We start from the raw sequence: 23998 nt of genomic DNA on the forward strand, positions 1-23998 counted from the left end.
TGCATTTTATGTCTTACATTAAGCACTTCTGCCTCTGTTAGTCTTGACTAATCCACTTTCTTTTACATTTCCCGTATGAATTGTCCAAAGGAGACGCTTCATCAAATCTATATTCAAATCTATATTCTATAATCTATCTGGAGTTTTTTCCCGCACGCCATTAGAACTGTCAACGCTGACCTCACCAGGGGTCCTAACTGAGCCATGCACTAGGCTCCACTACCTACTGTACTGTATGTAGCATACTGTACCGCATACTGTATCACTGTTCAGGGTTGTTCGTGATGCCGTATTGCTGCGCCGTACTGTTGTATACTGTGCTGTATTATCCCAAACACTACCTCACACTATTCACATTCACATGCCACTTTAATTCACATGCCACTTTAAATGCACATATCTGTATATACATAGCCATATTCCTTCAACCTATTCCATTTTATTTCAATTTATTTTTTATTGTATTTTATTCTATATATTTTTTATCTTATTCTATAAGTATTCCACTTACTGTATTACGTTTTAGGAGTCAGTTAGTCGGTCTATTAGAAAGGAATTTTCTACTTTTTATTTTATTTTTTTATTTTTTCCTAGGACATATTGTGTGCTATCACCGGGTGCGTTGCATTACATTTCACTGCATATATGTATGGAAGTATGTATATGTATGTGACAAATAAAAATCTTGAATCTTGAATCTATTAGTGCCCCGCCCCCTCCCTGAGGTGCAGATGTGTCCATGTTAGTGCGTGTGTGAATATTTGTGTTGAATGAACACACAGGAGCCAGGGGCTGGTTTTAAAAACTCTCAGTAACTCTATTTCTGTATTAATGTACAACCGTTGAAAATTACAGCAATTGTTTTTTTTTTTTTTTTTTTTTTTTTTTTCCTTTTTGCATTTTTTTTTTTTACGATCTATCCATCAACAGCCATTTCCCAGAAGAAAGGGTGATCAAAGCCAAAGGAAAACAGGAAAACAGGAAAACAGAGGGCAGGAGTGAGGGTGGGGAGGTGACGGATGGCATCATGAAAACGGAAGAAGGCGCTAAATGGGGATAAGAAGGTCAATTAATAGTCGATGTTTATTGTTTTTCCCATTGCGGAGTGTTTGAGCGTGAGCATGTGAACGCTGCGTGCGTGTGTGTGTGTGTGTGTGTGTGTGTGTGTGTGTGTGTGTGTGTGTGTGTGTGTGTGTGTGTGTGCATGGCTAGCATACAGTGGGTGGTGCTGTAGTGAGGATGGGCGGAGACGCTTACACTCATTGCTTCAATTGGGCTTCAGAGACCTGATGAGGACAAATGAAGGAAGCAACGGCAGCCAGACGCTCATGTTGGCATCAAGTCCGAGTGACACTGTTGATGCTAATCCATCTGCTGCAACATATCATAGTATTTCATAAGGACCAACGGGAAAACAAATGCAACATCAACTTTATGTTCCATTCTTTACACCTCCATCACCTCCTCAGCATCATCTCTCTCACATCCAGACATAATATGAAGACCAGTTTTAATGTTTATTCTGTATTTCATGACATGTTTTAGTGCCGTGTCAGAGCCAGAGAGTGCCCTCAACTCGGCTGGTCACAAAGTCAAAACTAATGCGACTCTGTAGGGAATCATGTGGTTTGAGACAAATAGAAAGCTCTCTTTATCATCAGACCTCAAAACGTTTCACTCCAGCCACGAGTGTCGCTGTCGTGAATGAATTCCTGAAGCCGGGAGTTGAAGGAATGAGGGAGGAAGAGGAGAATAAAAGAATGATGAAGTGGAACAATCTGTGGCAGACGGCAGCAAGAAGAGACAGAAAAGAGGAGAGGAGGTGTGAAGTGAAGGAAGGAAGAAAGGAAGGGAGGGAGGGAGGGAGGAAGGGAGGAAGGGAGGAAGGGAGGAAGGGATGAGGGAGGAAGGGAGGGAGGAAGGAAGGGAGGGACGGAGGAAGGGAGGGACGGAGGAAGGGAGGAGGAGTGAGAGGGAGGAGTGAGAGTGAAAACATGCTGGTGCTGTGCAGGGGTGACGGAGGTTCAGGTGTCATGGAAGTCCTTGAGCAGCGTGCGTCTCCTCTGCTCTGCGATGTGCATCTGATTCTCCAGGTCCTGAGGACAACAGGATCAGTGATGTCATTCTAAATGTTGTATTTAAAGTGCAAGATCAGTGATGTCATTCTAAATGTTGTATTTAAAGTACAGGATCAGTGATGTCATTCTAAATGTTGTATTTAAAGTACAAGTGTAAAGTGCTGGAGCACTGTCTCACCCCTCTGTCGTTGGCGCTGAGCTCCCCTTCCCCCACCACACCTCTGTCGTAGCTGTCTGCTCGCTCCACCTTCCAGGACAGGTTTTCTATCTCGGCCTCCAGCTGAGCCTGCTGGTACTCAAACTGAGGAGGAGGGGACATCTGAGATATGCAACACGTTTCTGAAACTTCACCCAATAATCAATTGCTTTTAATCCTAAAATGATCAAGCTTTGTTTATTTGTTTGTATTATTTTCCAAGTCCCTTTCTGATTTGATTGATTCTTTTTTATGAGAAGCAAACAACTGAATAATCCTAAAGTGGAATTTGACACTGAAGTTCCACTGCAGGCCCCTGGAGGAGAAGCTCTTCATCAAGACTTGGATTTCAACGTTTCCCATTTTAAAACACAAACACAGCTTCATGTTTCTCACCAGTTTCTTGCGAGGACCAGACTCCATGTAGTAGGCGTAGGGATACGTGTACTGCAGGGTGTAGCGGCACTGCACCACCACCACCACCACCACCACCACCACAACAACAACAACACATGAGATACCGCACACAGCTTCAAAAGTATGTGTGTGTGTGTGTGTGTGTGTGTGCATGTTGGTGTGTGTGTGTGTGTGTGTGCGCATGTTGGTGTGTGTGTGTTTTGGTGTGTGTGTGTGTGTTGGTGTTGGTCTGTGTGTGCTGGTGTGTGTGTGTGTGTACCTTGGCCAGCAGCTTAGCAGCGTTCTGCAGGTACTGCCAGTCGATCCAGGTTCCCAGGTTGTTCATCACTCGCTCCTGGATCTTCTCCTGGATGCGCTGGTACGTCTGAGCCTCCAGCTGCAGCGACTTGTTGTGGTTCTCCCACTGAACAACACAACGTTATATCACACTTTATGACAACGCTGAGATGGCTGAACAACGCTGAACTTTGAACTATGGTTGTGGATGTTTTCATTTATGACCATGACATGCATGACAGAGAAGCTCAGACTGAGTGGAAGTCAATGGAAAAACCAGACCCTTCTCACCAGAAACAGTCAATTCCTTTCCACAAGACTTTAGGTGTGAACATCCCAAATGTACTTATTCCAACAGGTGTGTGGGCTGTGATTCAAAAAGAAAAGAAAACTAATTCTATAAAGTCGCTTTGGATAAAAGCGTCTGCTAAATGACTAAATGTAAATGTGATAAAGAAGCTATGAAGTCTTAATGAGAGGGATATTTGGGGGCATGGTTGACCAGTCTGGCTGCGAACTGCATCACTGAATCTGGTGTGTGTGCCCACCCTCTCGAAGTAGAAGAGGTACTTCTTGAGGGCCTCACGGGCCTGGGCCTGCTGGCTCTGGTTCACGATGTCCGGGTTCTCCTTGTAGCGACTGCACTCGTAGTACTCACTGCCGTGGGTCTTCCAGTCACCCAGACACATCCAGCAGAAGTCTGCACACACACACACACACACACACACACACACACACACACACACACACAATCAGACCGTACTACAGCTGTTGAAATGCCAACATGAACCACAGGTGGTAATGATACTTGATAACGTACCATGTTTGCACTTGGAGCATTGCTGAAAAGCACAAAAGAAGAAGTCACAATGAATGACTCTAACCAGACAGAATACACAAGTACAAGCACAAAGCTGACTGTATTTCTTTATTTGTAGTTTGAAGTTAGTCGGGTCTTCCACACCTCATGCTTGTAGGTTTGAATAAAAAGTGAAGAGAAACAGTGAGTGTCAGCTAAACCGTGTGAGGTCATTGTGTTTTTGGAGCTGGACGGAGGGACTCACCATGTGGTTGCAGCCGCCGTTCTTTTCAATGCAGATATTACACTTCGGACACTGAGGAAAAACCAAAAGACAATCTTCACTCAATGAAGCCAGAAAACAGTGTGGTGCAGGAACACCGTACACTGTTCTTCTGTGCTACTTAGATGGTGCACTTTATAAAAGGTAGATTTGTTGTTCAAAAGGGGACGACAGAGCAGCATATAAACACAGACGAAGAAGAGAACATCTCTCAGGGCCAGGAGTAGCCTTGGGCAGATTTACCATTTCTATCAGCGGTCAACTCCATCGATCGCGGTCGCCATTGATGAAACGATTTATTTTTTTATCCGCAGGGAAAAATCCGAGCAATAAAAGGGTGTAAGCCCAGTTTACAGTGTTCTGAAATTGGGCTGGAGAGGGAGAGAGGGGGCGGAGGCTCTCCCCCTCCCCGCTCTGCAGGCCCGTCAAGAGACTTAAAAGGGGCAGGTGCTCAAAAAAAACAACCAAAAGGGACATGGACCCCCAAGCTCTGGTTGTAGTCATGCTGCAAGCGGAGCAGCACGGTGGAGCGCAGGCCACACAGGTGATGGTGCACATCGGGACGCTCCGCTGTGCGCGCATGGTGGACACCATATCTACCCAGACAATCTGCTCCCTCCATGAACAGTCACACTGAGGAAACAAGCTCCTCTGATAAGAAGAGCATCATGAGGGCCAGGGGACACCTAGCAGTGTGTGACAGAGGACCCTAAAACATACACTACTCACAAAAAGTTCGGGATATTGGGCTTTCGGGTGAAATTTCAGGATGAAGCTAAAATGCACTATAACCTTTACAGATGAACTTAATTTGACCTTCTCTCAACTTTTAAATGCACATGTCCAACTGTTCAATGTTTCAGTGCTTTTTGCACAACTTGCTGTTCTCTAACGAGGAGCTGAACGGAAAAATTCACAACAGGTGTTTGATCCATGAATCCACCAATGAGTGTCCTGGTTCAATTAGAGTTGGTATTTAAACAGTCCTCTTCATCATGCTGTTCACATGTTGACATCATGAGACCAAGACCACACCTAACAACTGATCAACAGCACCTCGCCTTGCGAGGCTTCAAACAGGATGTTGTCAGAGGGAAGTGGCCACTGAGCTTAGAGTGTCACAGAGTGTCATCAGCAGCTTGCAACAGAGATACAGAGACTGGAAGAGTCACAGAAAGACATAGAAGTGGACGTCTTTTGGCCACATCCCACACTGATGAGCGCTTCATTGTGAACAGTGCCCTGAGGAACCGCAGGATGATGCCACTCAACTCCAGGCACATTTAAGGGAGGTGAGAGGCACCAAGTGTCACGTCAGACCATTCGAAACCATTACCAGCGTGGTCTGCGTGCTAGACCACCTGCAAGGGCACCTGACCACACCACCAGGCACAGCCATCATCATCTTGCAGGGGCCAGGGAGCGTTGACGCTGGACGAGGGACCAGGGGCCTCAGTGCTGTTATCTGATGAAAGTGGATTCACGTTGAGCAGAAATGATGGAGACGTCAAGGAGAGCGCTATGCATCAGCCACTGTTGTCACCAGAAGAACCTTTGGTGGTGGAGGTGTTACAGTGTGGGCAGGTGTGTCTGGTCAATACAGAACTGCCCTACACTTTGTGAATGGTACAGTGACAAGCCCATACTACCTGAATGACATCATTCATCCAGTCATTGTGCCCCTGCATGAACAACACAGGCCTCATTTCATCTTCATGGACGACAACGCTCCAGCTCATGGAGGTGGCATCATTAGGGAACGGCTGCTGGAGACTGGGGTACCTCAAATGGAGTGGCCTGCATTTTCTCCAGACCTGAATCCCATAGAAAACCTATGGGACCAGCTGAGTGGCCGTGTAGAGGCTCATAACTCTGTACCCCAGAACCTCAATGACCTGAGGGCCCCCTTTAAGAAGAGTGGGGGGCCAGGCCTCAGCAGACAATAAGTTGACTTGTGAACAGCATGAGACGTGGTTGTCAAGCTGTTATTGATGGTCAAGGGCACATGACAAGTTATTGAGACATTGACATTTGTTGTTGTGGTAAACCCACCACTGTTGTTGGCTTTTGTTTCAATACACTGTTTGAGATGAGGAAATCACCATTGCATCTTCTACTTAAATGCCCTACTTTCATGATATAATATCACTGTAGCGTGAGCATTTTACATTTTCCATAAATTTCACCCAAAAGCCAAATATCCCGAACTTTTTGTGAGTAGTGTATATACTGCACATCACAGATGAACGCGGTACCACGTCCAGTTTATAAAACTACGGAGACAACAAAAGAGAAAGAGAGAAGGTGAGCAAGTGTATACATGACAGAGCAAGCGAGGGAGGGTGTGAGAGAGAAAGGGTTGAAAAAGGTCAGTAGCTAAGTTGTGTGTGTGTGTGTGTGTGTGTGTGTGTTGTAGATCTTTAGTGGGTGTGTGTGTGAGTGTGTGTGTGTGTCGTACATTTGTGTGTGTCATACATCTTTAGTGTGTGTGCGTGTGTGTGTCTGTCGTAGATCTCTAGTGTGTGTGTGTGGTACATCTTTAGTGGGTGTGTGTGTGTGTCGTACATCTTTAGTGTGTGTGTGGTACATCTTTAGTGTGTGTGTCGTGCATCTTTAGTGTGTGTTTCGTGCATCTTTCGTGTGTGTGTGTGGTACATCTTTTGTGTGTGTGTGTGGGGTACATCTTTCGTGTGTGTGTGTGGTACATCTTTTGTGTGTGGTACATCTTTTGTGTGTGTGTGTGGTACATCTTTAGTGTGTGTGTGGTACATCTTTCGTGTGTGTGTGGGGTACATCTTTTGTGTGTGTGGTACATCTTTTGTGTGTGTGTGTGGTACATCTTTTGTGTGTGTGGTACATCTTTCGTGTGTGTGTGTGGTACATCTTTCGTGTGTGTGTGGTACATATTAAGTGTGTGTGGTACATATTAAGTGTGTGTGTGGTACATCTTTAGTGTATACGTGGTACATCTTTAGTGTGTGTGTGTGTGTGTGTGGTACATCATTTGTGTGTGTGTGTGTGTCGTACATCATTATTGTGTGCGTGTGGTACATCTTGAGTGTGTGTTTCGTACATCATTTGTGTGCGTGTGTGTGTCGTACATCTTTAGTGTGTGCGCTGATGTAGTTGGCTGTCTCCGAGTCGTCAGCACACTTGGTCAGCCATTTTCGGATGGTGGCACAGTCTGTGGGGGCGTGGTACATCTGACGGCATTTAAAACTAGAGACAACATTTTAGTCAATGTGCTGGGTCACGCATCATAACTATTCAAATGTATTTGCTTATTTGATCATTTTATGTTATCGTTGTACTTTCAATGAAAGTACAAGTGAAAGAACAGAACTAGAAATAAGAAACACAAATCACTCGTTTGTAAAAACAGGATGGAAATGAACAAAATAGGTGAAAATCGTTCTGAAATATTTTGTATTCCCATTTGCAAATAAAAGGTTAAACATCAAATGAATGTCTAAGATATTTTTCCAACTCTCCCCAGTGTTAAATCTGGTTCTACTGAGCATTTAAAGATATTTAATGAGGTGATCACAGATGAGGATCAATGTTTTTACACATGTTAAAACACATGAAATAAGAGTAATTAGGAGACATGATGACTTTAGAGCTCAACAGCTGTGTGTTGTGGGTGATCAGTGACTTTACACCATCATCTACTTGTTTTAAGTGTTCATCTGAATATGGTGAAGACGCAGCGTTAAAAGGTGCTTGGTATTTATTGATGTGTGTGTTTGTACCAGAAGACTTCACTGCAGCGGCTGCACTGCACTCTGCGAGCTCTGGGCTCCTGCACCTGGATCACGATGGGACAGTCTGCACCAGGACACAACTGGAGCTGGAAGTGACTCTGAGAGAGAGGGGGAGGGAGGGAGAGAGAGAGGGGGAGAGAGGGGGGGGGAGAGATGAAGGTGGGGTGAGGGGGGAGAGAGATTTGAATGAGCCTTCATTAAAACATCTGTTTAATTACAAAGCAAATGAGAGACATCATGAGGTCAGCGCTGCCCCCCACTCAACATTTTCCTAATCCACTAGTAGTCGTCAGTTCAAGCTTAGTCGACTAATCATCACACGTTTATGATATTAATTTAATCATTTTAAATATATGTTTTTGGGACATGAGAAAATGGTTTGCGTTGCAGGGCTGAGAGAGAGAATGTTATAAGGACCATTGTTAACACAGTGCTAGATAACAGAGAACTAGTAAATCTAACAACCAGCCTTAAAATATCATTTACAAGCACTGTACACAAAAAATGAGCCACCTGTTAATTATACCTTGATGTAATTATACCGATTAAACATTATATTGGTTCAATTTATTAGGTCCTATTATTGAGGGGTGTCACAATTCTTCAAATCAACGATTCCATTTTCACATTTTCCATTTCAACATTGTTTCCAGCACTGAAGGCTAGGCCATTGTTAGAATATCGGGTCTTGACTTGTAAAGAAAAAAAACTTTTCTCAACAAGTAACATTCATTTGAATATTAAAAATTATAAATAATAACAAATATGAGAGGGTTTAAACAACACACCCAAACAGTTAAGAGCTTTAGCACAACTAGACTAGACTAGAATAACAAGCAAAAAGTTACTTATTACACTACTTTGAAGTTACTCACCAAAATAAGCAGAAAAACAGATGCTGTTTTTGCCAGAGGGGAACTCTGACAACCTGCAGCTCTGATCAGAGCCATCTTTTCTCCAAACAAAGCAAATAAAAACTCTCGATGTATTTAATTTACTCTGTTTCCTCCCACTGCTCAGCCGTGGAGCAGATGCTCCTGAAAAAATCCCGCCCGTGTTCTCACGGTCCAGTGGCAAATGCCCTGCAGCCCAACACAGTCTGCGAGCCAGTGGTTGGGAACCTTTGCACTAGAAGACATTCCGTCAGCGATGGTGGGGTTTACCCAGCAGCTCTCCCAACTCCCAAACTCATTTCATAAAATTCAGAGCCAGGCGAGCCGCAGTCGACACCGACCAGTGCACAATGCATTTGTTTACCGGTGGACCTTGACCGCCCCAATATGGCGACAATGTCGGACAGTATTGCCGACAAAAATACTGGGAGCTTGAACCTGATTGTGATTTTGTTTTAAGTTTTAAATCAAACGTCCATTTCGATGGATTTTCGATTTAGAATCGTGACACCGCGGCTATTAATATCTATTAATGTACCCATTTAAATGACCTACTGATATAATTTGCACTGAAACGTGGAGTACGGAAGACCGTTTTCCCGCCGTTGGGCGCATCTCCCGGGCCGTGGACTCAGTTACTAGCTGCACCTTCCCCATCCCCGGCCCCCCGGGGCTCAGGGTGCACCACCAGCCGGTCCCCGCCCGGTCCGTACGGTATTACAATATGGTAATTTAAGGATGTGATCAACGGTTTAAAATGGCATATTTAATATGCAATATTTTTTCGGACTTTCAGACAGGTCTTGAGTTTAAACTCATTTAAACATCAGGGAAATTAGTTGTTGGGAACATCCCTATTCTGAATGTGTCAGAAGAACCAGCAAGGGGACTGGACACCTTGTTGATTTATCAGTTACACCAACACAAGAACTTAGAACCACCCTTTAAAATATACATTTATTTTACAAGCGCTGCACGGCAGCCACGCAGGAAGCGAGCTGCCTGTTCATTACTGGCAAACCATCAAAAGCTGTAATTAGTCTTCTGAACAACCAGCAAGGAACTGAACATTTATTTTTGTCAAAATAAATTCAAATGAAAAGCCCTCTAGAGCTACATACACGGGTCCAGCCATATACTGTTGGTTTTAAGGTTCATTTTGACGCAGCTCCTGAATGGAGTTTATTTTCCACTTTGACCAACCGACCAATGAAAAACCTGTTCGTCTCAGACTTCTCGTCGACTAACGTTTGTTTGACTATTTTGGGGCAACCCTACAACAGAGAGAGATTAACTCCAGTGACTGCAGAACAGACGTGTTCTGGGAAAGTATGTCTTTCCATCTTGTTTTTGGGAATAAACAGAATGACAGGCCTGAGTTTGAGTCAAGTTTATAGAAAGAGATTCACACAAGGAGAGGACGCGGTCACGGCTTCTCCTCCTACCTCCACGTAGTCCCTGAAGAGGTAGCGTCTGAATCTGTCCTTCAGCTCTTCTGCTGGCAGGAGTGGAAAGACAAAGTCCTCTGGCATCTGCAAGGAACAGTCCTGAGCCATACACGAGATGCCTGACACAGACAGGGCGGGGTTATTAAATGTCAGATTCTTCACAAAGTACAAGGGCTATCAAGAAGCACTATCAAGTGTCAAACTTTTCCCACTACTTTGCCTGATTGGTAGGTAAAAGGAGTGGTAACTTTTTTAATATGCAAAAAAATACATTATGTGAAAACAAAGTCAACTGACGACACACGTTTGACATTAATGAGTTGCATTCAACATGAGGACACAGTACAAGACGCTCATTTCCAGAGACATGGTTCCCTGATGCATCACACTCTCTCTCACTGAATACCCACCCACTCCCACGCCGTCTTTGACAAGTACAGTGCAGTGCTGCTCCCAGCATGCTTTGCAGAAGGAGTGCTGGCAGGGCAGAGCCAGCAGAGCATCCCTCCGTACGACCTGCAGACACACACCGCACTGGAGGGACTGTGGGGCCTGAAACACACACACACACACACACACACACACACACACACACACACACACACACACACACACACACACACACACACACACACACACACACACACACACACACACACACACACACACACACACACACACACACACACACACACACAAAATCAGACCGTACTACAGCTGTTGAAATGCCAACATGAACCACAGGTGGTAATGATACTTGATACTATCATATCCATCCACCATATCTACAAACATCTTCATACTGTTTCACTCCATTCTTAACGTCTGGTTGTTCCAGTCCACGGCACAAAAAGTTCCCCTCTACGTTCTAGTATTTGTTACACCAAAATGCATCATAACAACAACCTGCAGAGGTGTTTATGTGGGAGGGTTGTTACCACTTTATTCTAACTGTTTCAGGCTGAGAATATTTACTACGCCACAATGCCAGGAAATTCTGAAAGGTTTTGATTTGTTATGAGACTCAAAAATGTCAGGCGGTACAACCGTAAATAAATGACACACACACACACACACACACACACACACACTCACACACACACACACTCACACACACTCACACACACTCACACACACTCACACACACTCACACACACTCACACACACTCACACACACTCACACACTCACACTCACAGCGAGCGTTCTGCAGGTGCTGCTCGGCTGGACAAAAGCGTCTGACATCAGCAGAGAGGAGTTGGACTTGTATCTATGGAAACAACAACAGTACACAGAGTCAGGTATGAAATAATTCTGTGTGTTTGTGTGCGTGCATACAATTAGAAAGATATTGTCGAAAATGACAGATTGATTTGGGTAGAGGTAGAATAAAGCATGGGGGGGGGGGTTAGTGGGCCTGTGAAGGGTTCCCCTCATGGCAAACAATGCAAACAGAAGAAACAAAGAAAGGAATTAAGAATGAGGGGATGAGGATGAAAGAGTGACACGGGAGTCTTACCTGTCCAGTATTAGTGACAACTGCCAGTGGAAATGCACCAGGACCAATTTAGCAACCGCCGGTAATACCTAAGAAGGTTAGGAGAGGGAGTACAAAGGAAAGAAAGGAGGGAGGGCGGACGAGATAGAGGGGAGAGAAAGGGAAATTGAGGAAGTGGAGAAAAGAAAACAAGGGCGGAGGAGGATATGGAAGTCAGTAACTAACTAAAGTCAGCTATCACAACAAAAATTGAGCTTCATTGTTATTATATTCTCTAAAGACTCCGTACGTGAACTTCATGCTTTTCATTCAGAGATCAGAAAATAGTCTTTTACTGATGTAGCGCTGGGCTTCCACATGATGCTTGTATCATTTTTTAAGCTTAGAGCTGTACCCGACTCCCAATTTGTCAGTTGAATTGGACTATAGGGCTTCACATGAGGAGACCCTGCACGGAGTGAGTGACAACAGCATGGTGAGTGCCACCTGCACTCCCACCGCCCCTTCTCCATGCGCAATTGCGCAGAAAATAATGCAGTGGTAATTCTGCTCTTAATTTATTTTAGTTCTTCTCTTAAAAAATAAAAAAATAACCGATAGGTGTACTGTTTAAGTACCCGATTGATAAGCATTATCGGTAAGAGTAGTGTTACCGTTAAAATCTTAACAGTACCCATCCCTACTCGCACCCTACCCAGTCCCTCCAAATAAAACAAATAAAAGTTTTTAGCCGTGTTGGCGTAGCTGTCCGGACAATTCACACATGTAAAAATACATTCATGATTCCCCTTATTTATAATTCCGAGTTGAAATGTATTCCCTTATGCATTTTTTTTCCTTCTGCTTCTGTTTCATGCTGTTATTGTTATACACAAAAACCTCCCCGAAAAAAAAAATTCTCGTCTTGAAGAATCAGAGTCAACTGATTGGTTTCCAACTGACGATTCAACTGGGACTTTCAGGTTCAGTGCTATACAAGGGGCGGCATTTGGATGTTCCAATACAAGCAACACTCTGGAAAGGGAGTTTTTTTATTCTTAACCTCAAAATAGTCTATTCCCCATCCCGACTTTATGATGGTGATTTAAAGGGGACCAATCATGATCCTTTTGACACGTCTCCAAAACATGTTTTTGAAGTTTTTTGCTGAAAATATCACTCAGATTTTGCATTCGAGCCATAGTGACATGCCTCTAAACCATGGTATTCCAAAACAGGCTGTTTCAGTATGAGTAGCTTAATCATAAACGAGCAGCCAAGCCCCTAGTTCTAAGCCAATGAGGTTTGAGCTTTACTCCAGGTTTTATTCACATTGTAAACTTAACGGTAAGCAATAACTTTCTCATGAGTTTCCGTCATTATTTGACACTTGAGCCATTTCTAATATGAATATACAACATTGTTACATCTAATATATGACAGAAAATAAGGAAAGCTTCATAGGTCCCCTTCAAGATTACGGTATTGGGCAGGATCTCATGATTCAATTGGATTTCAATACAAAGGGTCATGATTCCATTCCAAGTCTGATATTGATGAGATGGTTCACAAAACAATTTTATATCAATATATTGACATTTTATACATAATGAAAATTTACCAACATCTAAAGTATACAATGTGATGTACAGTACAAAATATTTCAGAGCCAATTCAGTCCAATGCAGAAATATTTCAGTTAAACTGTGACCACTACAACTACTACAGCTCGACTGATATATCGGTTTGGCCGATATATCGGCCATTATTTGACTTTTTTGACCACATCGGGATCGGCAGCAGGGCTGAACCATTTGGGAAAACAATCGAATTGCGATTCTTTAGACAAATATTGCGATTGCGATTTAGTATGCAATATTTTTTTAAGTTCCTTATCCTTTGTATTCTTCACTAAACACAAGCAATAAATCCTTATAGTATGACCAACACAACACTGGATACAACAACATATAAAGCACTCTTTCCTGTTGGCCACGCCCACCTGTTATGATGAAATTAGATGAATTGATATGAATAACATACAGGATCTCTATTTAACTATTGAATTGTAAAAAGAAGAACCTTCAAACCACAGTAGAATATTGACTGATTGATTTAACTTCAAACCTTGTAATTGTTAGAATCTGAAAATGAACATAAGAAAAAAAATGCAATGATTCAGCATAAATGTATTATTTTTTGTAAAAATGTTGAGCACATACGTTCACATACATCCTCTTGTGCTGCAAGTGAATAAGCTCTGTCCGTGTGTCATTCCGTGCACTCTATTTTTTTCTCCCTGCCGGTCCAGGGACAGCTTTATGCTCAAGAAGTTATTTGTCACATACATATACATACGGTCATACATATATGCAGTGAAATGTCTAATTAAATGAAAAAGATAAAAACAAAAGAAAACAGACAGAGCGTTCTCGAAGAGGCTCCGCCCCGACTCTACAGGTGTTCCGGGCTCTGCACAGCACGCCGTGGCCCGGGACGGAGCACCGGTCTGACTGGGGGGCAGCGTGGAGGTTCGTTAGCGTGGGTGTGTCTGTCGGTGTTTGAATAATTGTAAGTCGCTTGTGTCGATTACGCACATTTTGGTATATTTTTGTGTTTTTAGAGCTTATAGAGCTTATTGTGCGTCATCACCGGGTGTCATGACATTTCACTGCATATATGTATGACCGTATGTATATGTATGTGACAAATAATCACTTGAACTTGAACTATAAAAGCGCCTGCTAAATGCAATGTAATGTAATAATGTAATGTTAAAACAATCGCTTCATGAGGTGTTTTTACTCTTTTCCATTTTCTGGGGCCGCCTTCTAAAATCTCACAATAAAGGATAAAGTGCGGAGGAACAAAATAAAAGCATCAAGTCGTGTAATTATCCCGGAGAAAGGAGCCCGCCCCCACCCCTGCTCCCTGGAGGAGGAGGCAGCGGTGGACACACCCTGAAAGTTGGTCAAATTGTAACTTTTTAAAATTTTAACAGATGTTGATTGTGTTACATTAAAAAACAAACAAACATATTTTTTAAATCACAGCCCTTGCGATTTGAAAATTGCGTTCTATTACACTGCGATGCTGGCTCGAATTGGATTAATGGTTCAACCCTAATCGGCTGTTATTCAGCAGATGTATTTAAGTTTTTAAACAAGTATAATACACAAAAAAAAAATTGATTATTGATCCTGTACTTTTAAGTTACTCATCAAAATAAGCGCAGAAGTCCAACTAGGCATTATATTGTAAATCCATCCATGTTTGTTTCCACTCGGGTTTAGACACGGACATGGCTTTCCAAGCAGGAACCGATGCTGCGTTCATGGGAAACTAGGAAAACTGAATGGTTTCGGTAGTGATGTGTTCTCTGGAAATTGGAAAAAAATTTCTTTCAATTTAATATCATCTTTTAAATGTTTTTATCTATCAAAAAGTTATTTGTGTGTTTATTTTAATTTATTTGTTTGCTTATAGGTTAAAATCTCCTAAAATATAGAAACTTTAACAACATAAGTTATTTTAACTGATTAGAAAATATCGGTAAAAACATTGGTAATAGGTGGGCTAGGACCCTCCAAAATCGGGATCGGGGCCAAAAATCTGGCATCAGCCAGGCTCTAACTACTACAACTACTTTATTTGAACTTAAGTGGTTATTGGTTGAATAACTTCCAAACTATAGGTAGCTATAAGTATCAATATTACACTTTCTAATCAAGAAAACAAAATTAAAACAACAGCATTGGATTGTATCGGAGTTTTACACAGCCCTATTAAAGATGTTAGATAAATTATACATAAAATGAGAGGGCCATAAAATATCATTATATTACAGAAGTTATTTATATATATATATATATATATATATATGATATTTATTTCCACTGATGTACAATCACAGTGGACGCAGCCTATCCATAGAAAACCCATGAAGCCAGGCCACTGCAAATGGCTGTTCTTGAAGTTTCATTTTACACAGTAACATTCAGGGATACTTCTATTTACTATTGAATCTCTATGGGGCAACTGAGGGATAGTCGTGTGAGGCATCTCTAACGGTCGGACATGTTCCTCTCACAGGATGCGTATAAAATAAAAACCCCGTTGGCTGTATATCGTTCTGTACATTGTAATGCCCAGGCCTTGAGCAATGCAAAGAACTCATTGAATTGTGCCACTGTGTGTTCAACAGCAACCTCCTTGAGCCTTTAAATAGTACAGGAATTAATAGAGCACAATGTGATCCAGCCCTTATAAAAGATACACTCCATATACTTCCCATTAACTGTACTTTACTGGTGTGCTTCAAGCTAAAGTGCTCTCCTACGAACAAGCAAACAACATCAACAGAAGTTTTTCACCACCACGCAGGGTAGCCCTACAGTGTACGCATAACTTTTCATTCATTATTTATTCATTGTGGCAAAACCAAAGATGTGAGCATATTTTAGAACCTGAGATCTTCCATTTTTGTGACTTTTAAGGTGCATTGTGCTTGGTGCTGTGTGCAGAGGTTTACTAGACACGGCAGAATCAGTGCATCCAACAAGAGTGTAACTGGTTTGATGCTATGGGTATAATGGTACACTACACCAGTGGTTGCCTATGTGGGGTCCTTTGACAAGTTGCAAGGGGTCCGCAGAAATGCGATTTATAGATAAAACTTCACCATTACTTCATTTACGAGACATTAGCACAGTTAAGCGAATTGTGAAATAATGAGTTTCCATCATGGTTTCACTGTTCTCTCCCTAACTAGAGTATAGATATTTAACCATATCTAACAATAAAATAATTCTCAATTTGGATCCTTATCAAATGGTATCCATGGCTAAATGCGCATCAAATTGAGGGTCTTTGAGATGAAAACGGTTGAGCGTCACTGCTTTAGTGGATTATTTCCCCCCCATCTGTCCAAGGCAGTCCTACCTTGAGTGCGGCGGCCACACTGTTGACCTCCTCGGTCAGAACCCTCTGGCTCTCCTTGTAGGTGAGGCATGTGAACTGGTACTCCTCTGGGTCGAAGGAGTCAGCTCCCTGCTGCTCCACGTCGCTGGCCACCCCTTCGTAGTAGTCAGCAATGTCACCCTGATCCTCCTCTTCCCCTCCCTCCTCGTCATCCTCCTCCTCCTCAGAGTTCACCCCAAAGTCTTCCTCATTGCTGTCCGAGGCCTGGCTGTTCATGTCCACGGACATCCGATCCGCCCAATAAAATTGCCCAGACAGGCAGACGGCCGGGCAACCGGTCGGATCCCAGCGCTACGACGGGCTGAAATGCTTTTTCCGAGCTCCGCTCTTGGCGTAATGGATTCTGGGAGGAGACGCTTGCTCTTCTTCTCTCCGAGGCGCGGACCGAGCGTGCTCAGCAGCAGCGGAAGAAGCAGAAGAAATCGCACTCGCCGTCACTCATCTTGAACGTTGGATGAGGATGATCTGAAGAGAAAAAGAAAATAAAGACTGGGAGAGGAAAACGAGGGGATGGAAAAGGAACGGAACGACACAAGAGAGGGTGATATGGAAGTTAGAAGTTTGGAGGAAGATATCACTGCACAGGGGCTCAACAAAACACTTTGAGGACATTGGGTTTCTTTGGAATCAAAACGACCCAGCCATCAGAGTCCCCATACAGTACCAACCAAATCACACCGGTGATATTAAGTATTTCAAAATATACTTTTGGAATTCTATGCCAAATATTTTGGTTTTGGCTGGAAGCAGTAATCCAATCAATGCTCACATCCACACCAGTATGCTCACACAGATATGTCTGTTCCATGACTAGTCTGGCCGTTACTCGCTGGTCCTGACTCCAGGATAAGGATAAGGACTGGTGAAGGCCGACCTTGAATCAGAACGCCGTGCTGCTTTGTATATCTTTGTCGAAACCATGCGATTAAAAAAAGGTTTCTTCATTTATCATCAAAGCAGCTCGGATTTATTTTAAGACTGTCATTACCCCACTTTGGAAGACCAAGTAATCACTACTTAGTGTTAAAAACAGTACCTGTATTGTTATTCCATGCAACCATCCTTAAGAGCACATGATATTGAATTCTAGAGATTTACGCTGTGCTCTGTGAAGCACTCCCCAGTGGTCCTATTTGCCCGTTATATTGGCGAAAGCACGTCTCGTGCCCTGGCTATGACGCAGTCAGTCACCTTAAGAGAAGTCGTTCACTTGGGCATCGTCTTGGTAACGCTGCCGGGAAGTTCAGTTTGAGGCCAACCAGACCAGATTCGTCTTTGAGGTATTATCTACATCTTCAATTCTGTCAAATATATTGTGTATTTAGACACACCACAAAAGTGGCTTCAAAGGACATTGCTGCTACAAAAACACAGTTTATCCACTTAGCAACACTGGATAGCTACATTCAGTGTTGCTAATGATGGATCCAGTTCTCCACAAAGTTCCCATTACGATAAACATTATCCTGAAACCATCGTTTGATGGATTTTCTTTGAACATGAAGATGCTGCCATTGCAGACTTTTCCATGAAAAACTGATGGACTGTGCTATGATAACACTGTCTCCCCCCACTTGGGCGATCTAAAGATGAATCAGATGAGATTTCTCAAACCCAGGCTGTGTTGGAGAAGCATGAAGAGCGCTGCACACCCGCTGGTTCCTACACAAGGCAGGGCTTTGATACAAGTCCCTGTCAGCAGCTTCGGATCCCACTTTCCTCCAGAGGAATTCCAGGGCCCATTTCAACCACTTGGCCACCCCCCCCACCCCCTCACCTTTGATTTGGATGCTCTTTGAATAGTGCATACTGCTTAATCAAAGCGCCTTCCAGCTGGCGTTGTGCCTCACGGGTGGGCTAAATGAATACTCTGTTCCATTGTTTACATTTGACTCAGTCTATTTTACCTATGAATTCCCTTTGCACCGATTTGGAGTTGGCGTTGCCTTTTAACCATAAGTATTGCTGTATAAAAACTAGGGATCTGCATTCTGGAACAATTACTTTCCACAATTATATTGTTCATTTTACACAACCAAATGTGGCTGCACCTCCAGCACGCCTCCAGCAGGTCCTCCAACACTGTGCTGGCTTAAACTAAAACTAAACCAGTTCAGGGATGTAAGCGGCGTGGGTCAGGGGCAGGGATTGAGTGGAGATTGACAGGTCTGAAATCTCAGCAGCCATCGAGGTAACTGTGTCATTGAAAAACGACATTTGCGAACTCCCACCACTATATCATGTTCAATTTGCTGAACAAACAAATCAAATATTACTGATTGCACCTTAAACCATTTCTGGTATATTCAAGAGTGTCATTTACAAGCCTGTATTGTAAGTAATTTTTAAGAAAGCCAGTCCAACCAAGTGCAGGTATGTTTGGATGGAGCACATTCGTCCAGCACTCCCTACTTTAACTGGAAATGAATGTAGCAATATTTGGCTAGAGAGTTAACTTGCTGGAAGAGTTATTTAATTGAATAAAATACCAGCAATTTTGCAAAGTACATAAAGACATTTGGTCATTCTCTTCCCCCTTCCTGACAGCATTAATGCATCATTATTTAATAAAGGATATAAAAGTTTAGTAGTTTTAGAAATTTACATAAAATGATTGCCACACAAAAATGTATATTATGTGACATGCACAATTCCTACTTTTTAATGAAAATGTGAATTGTTGAGACAGAGATTGTTTTGTTTATTTTTAAATTTATTTTATAATAAACATTTTTTTATTTTTTAATACTTTTATTATCATTGCCTATTATGTTAATGTGAGCTGCTGTAACACCGCAATTTCCCCCTGGGATAAATCTCTCTCTACCTCACCACCCGCTCGCCCAAATGAACAAAACATTAAGTGTGGTTGGCAAATTTGTGAACTGAAGTCACATTTAAACCTTCCACCATTTTTAGCAGATTGAATTATTTGAAGTTCCAACTGGCTGTAGGGGTGAAAACGTGTCAGGTGAATTAAAGTACATATCAGACTGTGTGCTCTGGAGTAAAAAGTAGATTGGCCTTCACTGCCTAGAGGGCCAGATAATGTAAATATAGAGAGCACTCAGGCCAGGGGTGGCTGTTGGGTTAAGTCCAAGGGCTGTCCCTCCCTTACAGGCTGCTTAGTTGAGCAGATCAGGGCTACACCCACGACTGTCCATGTGAATTCTCGCTTGTCTTTCTTGCTGTGTGTGGCCCAAGTAAGCTCCCAGTTGCCTTTATGTCCGTCTCTATCTTTGGATCGAACACAAAACAGGATTTAAAACCAGACCCCGCTCACATCTCCTGTATGTTTGCTCCTGCCGCAATGTAAAGCTATAAAACACGTGTGGAACCCGAAGCACGCGTAAAGGCTTAATGCCACGGTTTAACGGATTACTCGTTGCAGCAACACAGACTGCAGTACGTTCAGTAGCGTCATTAGAGATGGCATCAGATCAAGTTGCGTGCCCTAAAGTTACACTTGTCAGCAAAAATAAATAAAACAGCGATGCATTTGCTAATAAAATGGAAAAAAATCACAATGGGTCGCTGTACATTCAAATAAATCAGATATTGATCAACAGCAACAGGGCAGGTACAAAATGCACGGACCCGAAACCACCCATTATGACAATTCAGTACCTGGTAGGGCTGGGCGATATCGACAAAATCAAAAATAAATTATTTTTTGGGATGAATACATCGACAATTAGACCATATTTTGGGGATGACTATTTGTGCTTTAACAAGATGTTTAAAAGACATTAAATATTTGAGAAACAATCATTAGTAATGCAAATATTGTGACAAAGCAGGTAGAGGTATAACAGCTAAAACAGTCTTAAGGTAGCGGCATATTTACAAATAGAACCTTTTGACCAAAAAGACGAGAAGGACTAAATGACGCAGTGATTTGGGTTCTTTTGCTGTTTTCGGTGTGAGCACTCGAGGCCAACTTTGTCTTTCTTGTCATGATCGGTGCAAATGCCCTGGGGTCATGGCAGGGGACGTACTTCCCCCTCCTTTTCTGGGTCAACCCCCTTTTTGTTTTTTTATTTTTAAATACACCAAAGCCACTGCCAACCCCTCCCGCTGTCGCATTTGTGCTTCTTTCACCTCCACCATTGTTTTGGCTGGGTTTTTTTTCTTCTGTTTCCGCCAGAGAAATAGGTGCCACGGAATCACTCTGCAACCCCTAGTGGCATGGAATGAATTAAAGAATTAAACACAAGTTCTTGTTCAGTATTCTAAGACATTCTCCAGTGGTTCTTATGTATTTTGTTCTTGCGTCTTTTAAAGTATGCCTCCACCTTAAGAAGTTCAGAAACGCCATTGCATCTATCTAACTACGATTCTAGGAATCTGTCCGTCTGTCTGCACGTATGTCCTTTAATTATCTCGACAACCTCTCATTCAATCCACTTCTCATTTGGTGGGTGTATCGCTGGGGACCTAAGGACATGCAGTGTTGTTGCAGTGTTGGCGCAATTTTGACACGTGATTGTGGAATGGAACAACGCTTTGAACAAACAAGCAAACAGCGAGCCGCTTTGTGACATCATCCAATTCCACTAAGCGGGGTGATTTGGGACATCTTCATCTAATGTGTGAAGCACGAGACGAGACGGGAGGAAGCGCTGGGTGATGCAAGGGGCGTGCCGGGCACCCGCGTGACCTTCAGCGTCACACACACACGCGAGAGGAGGACACCCCTGCATGGCGAGCGGAGCGCCTGGCAGTCCACATAAACGCCACTAAATCATGGGCTGAAGAAACTTGAACTCAACTGATCCTGCTGAAGTTCTAATGCCTATAGTTTCACATTTGGCCCTTGTTTTGTATTGCAAAGTTGTCCTGATATTTTGTTAAACTGCCATTTTGAACAGGCTTGCAGGACACAGGACCGAATCATTGACATTTTCTTAAGACTGTGACATTAAAATGTCTTATAAAGTCTTAAATTTCAAACGGGCATATACTAGTCTTAACTATAAAGGAAGGAACCTCTATGTATGCCCCTTGATTATCTCGACAATCGCTGATCCAATCTACTTCGCACTCAGCGGGCATGTCGCTGGGGACCCAAGGACAGGAGTATCGAATTTGGTGCAATTTGGACACGCAACACGGCGCTTCAGGGCTCTGGGACTGAGTCACAAAGAGTGTCTTTGCCCGGTGAGTGACTTTAACCGGCAGTTTCATCTTGCATTGTGGAACACAGGACTGAGTCATTGACATTTTGTTAAAACTGTGCCATTCAAATGTCTTATAAAGTCTTACATTTTGAGCGGGCATGCACTACTTACGGTAATCCAGCCTTAGAGACAACATCTAGACAACTAGTATATAACAATATTGTGATAACACAAATCCCAGACATCACAATATCAATAGTACATTCATTTTTTTGCCCGGGTCTTATTCAAAGTCGGGCTTGAAATATGAGGGTGTCGCGGTAGCATCCGGATGCATCCTCAACTTTAGATATAAAATGTGTTGCAGTGGGGTTTGATTTAGACTTCTCCAGGGCCGGCAAGAGGAAAGCTTGCATTCCGCCCAGCCCAGGCTAAAAATAGGCAGCAAACTGGGTGACATACATATCGGTGGGCTCATAAATCATAACGACTGGCAGGGAGCTGGTGGATCGAGGAGAAATAAGCAGGCCTTGGAAAGCAGCCCGAGAGGGAGCTGAGTAGCCTGGGTTTGGGTTGTTTTGCTGCTAGTTACCACAGCTGCAAGGGCTTGTGGGTATTTATAACCAGAAACTCGAGGAAGCAGAGCCAATCAGACAAGATTCCACCCTGGTGCATACGGTACAAGTACTGACTTTATTTGATATATGTATGCGAACATGCACAACTTCCAACTTTTTGAGAGATTAGGAATTGCTGACACAGAGGTTTGTTGTTTAATCACAATCCTTAGGTTGATTGTTCATTGCCATTGATTTGTATATTTTTAAGGAAACCTTTAGGTTATTGCATACTGCCATTTTGTTCTATTTTTAATTTGTATTACTTTAATAATATCGCCTATTGTTTTGAAGTGTGTTACTGTCAACACCGCAATTTCCCTCCAGGGATGAATAAAGCATCCGTCCATCCATCTATCCATTTGTCATCTATCCATCCATCCATCTATCCATCTATCTACCCGGCCATCTATCAAACAGGACTAGCTAGCGTTAGCCGCACTAGCTTCCTAGCAGGCGTCCCGACGTTAAATTGAACCGGTAAAATTGAAAACAAAAAGACAAAAAAAAAACCACACACCCAAAAACAGGGATCATTTAACGCGTATTCCAATTGAACCTCCATCCACCTGGACGCCTTCTATCAGTCTTCCAGAAACCTGGGAGGTTCAGCCGCCACCGTCCTCTTTGTGCTCCGTGGATCCGCCAGTGGGAGTCCCCCAACTCCGGCCGGCCAACTGGCCGGCCGCCTCTCCCTCACCCTACGCCGGGGACCGACATGTAAACAAGGCCGCTGCCTAAGCTCCGCCGCCGGCACACGGACGGACGCCCGTGCCCGGCGCCGGCGCTGGGCCACACCCGCGGGGGAAGCCGCTCATATTTACCTTCCGAACCGGGCCGAGGCGAGCGGAGCCGGTTCGCGCTGGAAGCCAGAAAGCGTTGCAGGACAATCCGGGAGCGGAGTGCACTCTGGAGGCGGAAGTCAGGGGCTTACATGGGGGCGGGGAAAATCCGTCACTTCCGCTCCGTGCATTGTGTTTTGTTTTTGGGGTTTTTCAGAATTAATTTTCATATTTTTATTTTTTAATTATTATGTACAGTAATACATGTTTATTTGCAATTACACGCGCCCATATATTGGTTTTTTTCAATAATATAAAATGCAACATTTTTTATTTTTTAATTACTATATACTGCAATATGTATTTGTGTTATTATTTTTTATGACAGGTGGGTTTCGAGTTTGGGAAATTGGTACAAAAATTGTTAATGAGGACGATGTACGTGTCATATTTCCACCACAGCTGAATATTCACGCACATATGTCATATTACTTTGACATTACTATGACATATTAAAATGTCATATTACTCACTGCTGAACTCAACTGGGGCCCTCACTGAGACACTCACACAGGCCCCACTGCCTTACCGCACTGTATGTAGCATACTGTACTGCATACTGTACTGCATACTGTATCACTGTACTGGGTTACTGCATACTGTACTGCATACTGTATCACTGTACTGGGTTACTGCATACTGTACTGCATACTGTATCACTGTACTGGGTTACTGCATACTGTGCTGCATACTGTATCACTGTACTGGGTTACTGCATACTGTACTGCATACTGTATCACTGTACTGGGTTACTGCATACTGTGCTGCATACTGTATCACTGTACTGGGTTACTGCATACTGTACTGCAT

The 23998-nt window shown here is 43.1% G+C and overlaps 1 protein-coding gene across 4 annotated transcripts; it reads right to left on the minus strand.

The window, feature by feature from the left end:
* Positions 1-793: 793 nt before the first annotated feature.
* arih2 (ariadne homolog 2) lies at positions 794-23268 on the minus strand. 4 transcript variants are annotated; one of them, XR_013844530.1, is made up of 16 exons: positions 23171-23268; positions 16571-17098; positions 11672-11739; positions 11344-11422; positions 10565-10706; positions 10152-10273; positions 7802-7911; positions 7151-7268; positions 4032-4082; positions 3788-3809; positions 3516-3667; positions 2951-3094; positions 2671-2739; positions 2257-2379; positions 1258-2096; positions 794-1046 (listed from the first exon to the last, which is right to left on the minus strand). XR_013844530.1 is itself a non-coding variant. In XM_080014816.1 (15 exons), the coding sequence occupies exons 2-15, from the start codon at positions 16835-16837 to the stop codon at positions 2025-2027; spliced, it is 1533 nt and encodes a 510-aa protein (XP_079870942.1). In that variant the 5' UTR covers positions 16838-17098; positions 23171-23268; the 3' UTR covers positions 794-2024. The 4 variants fall into 4 exon arrangements, 3 of the variants coding, with proteins under 3 accessions (XP_079870942.1, XP_079870940.1, XP_079870941.1); XM_080014816.1 differs by having other exon boundaries at positions 794-2096; positions 11350-11422; XM_080014814.1 differs by having other exon boundaries at positions 794-2096.
* Between the last annotated feature and the right edge of the window lie 730 nt (positions 23269-23998).

The sequence above is a fragment of the Zeus faber genome (genome assembly GCF_960531495.2).
Source record: "Zeus faber genome assembly, chromosome: 15".
Lineage (NCBI taxonomy): Eukaryota > Metazoa > Chordata > Actinopteri > Zeiformes > Zeidae > Zeus > Zeus faber.

Coding starts and splice junctions, on each gene's coding strand:
- arih2 (XM_080014814.1), bottom strand. CDS start 16,837: ATGTCCGTGGACATGAACAGCCAGGCCTCGGACAGCAATGAGGAAGAC. Junction 4,083..7,150: donor TCAGCGCACACACTAAAGAT/GTACGACACACA, acceptor GTTTTTCCTCAG/TGTCCGAAGTGTAATATCTG. Junction 3,810..4,031: donor ACGGCGGCTGCAACCACATG/GTGAGTCCCTCC, acceptor TGTGCTTTTCAG/CAATGCTCCAAGTGCAAACA.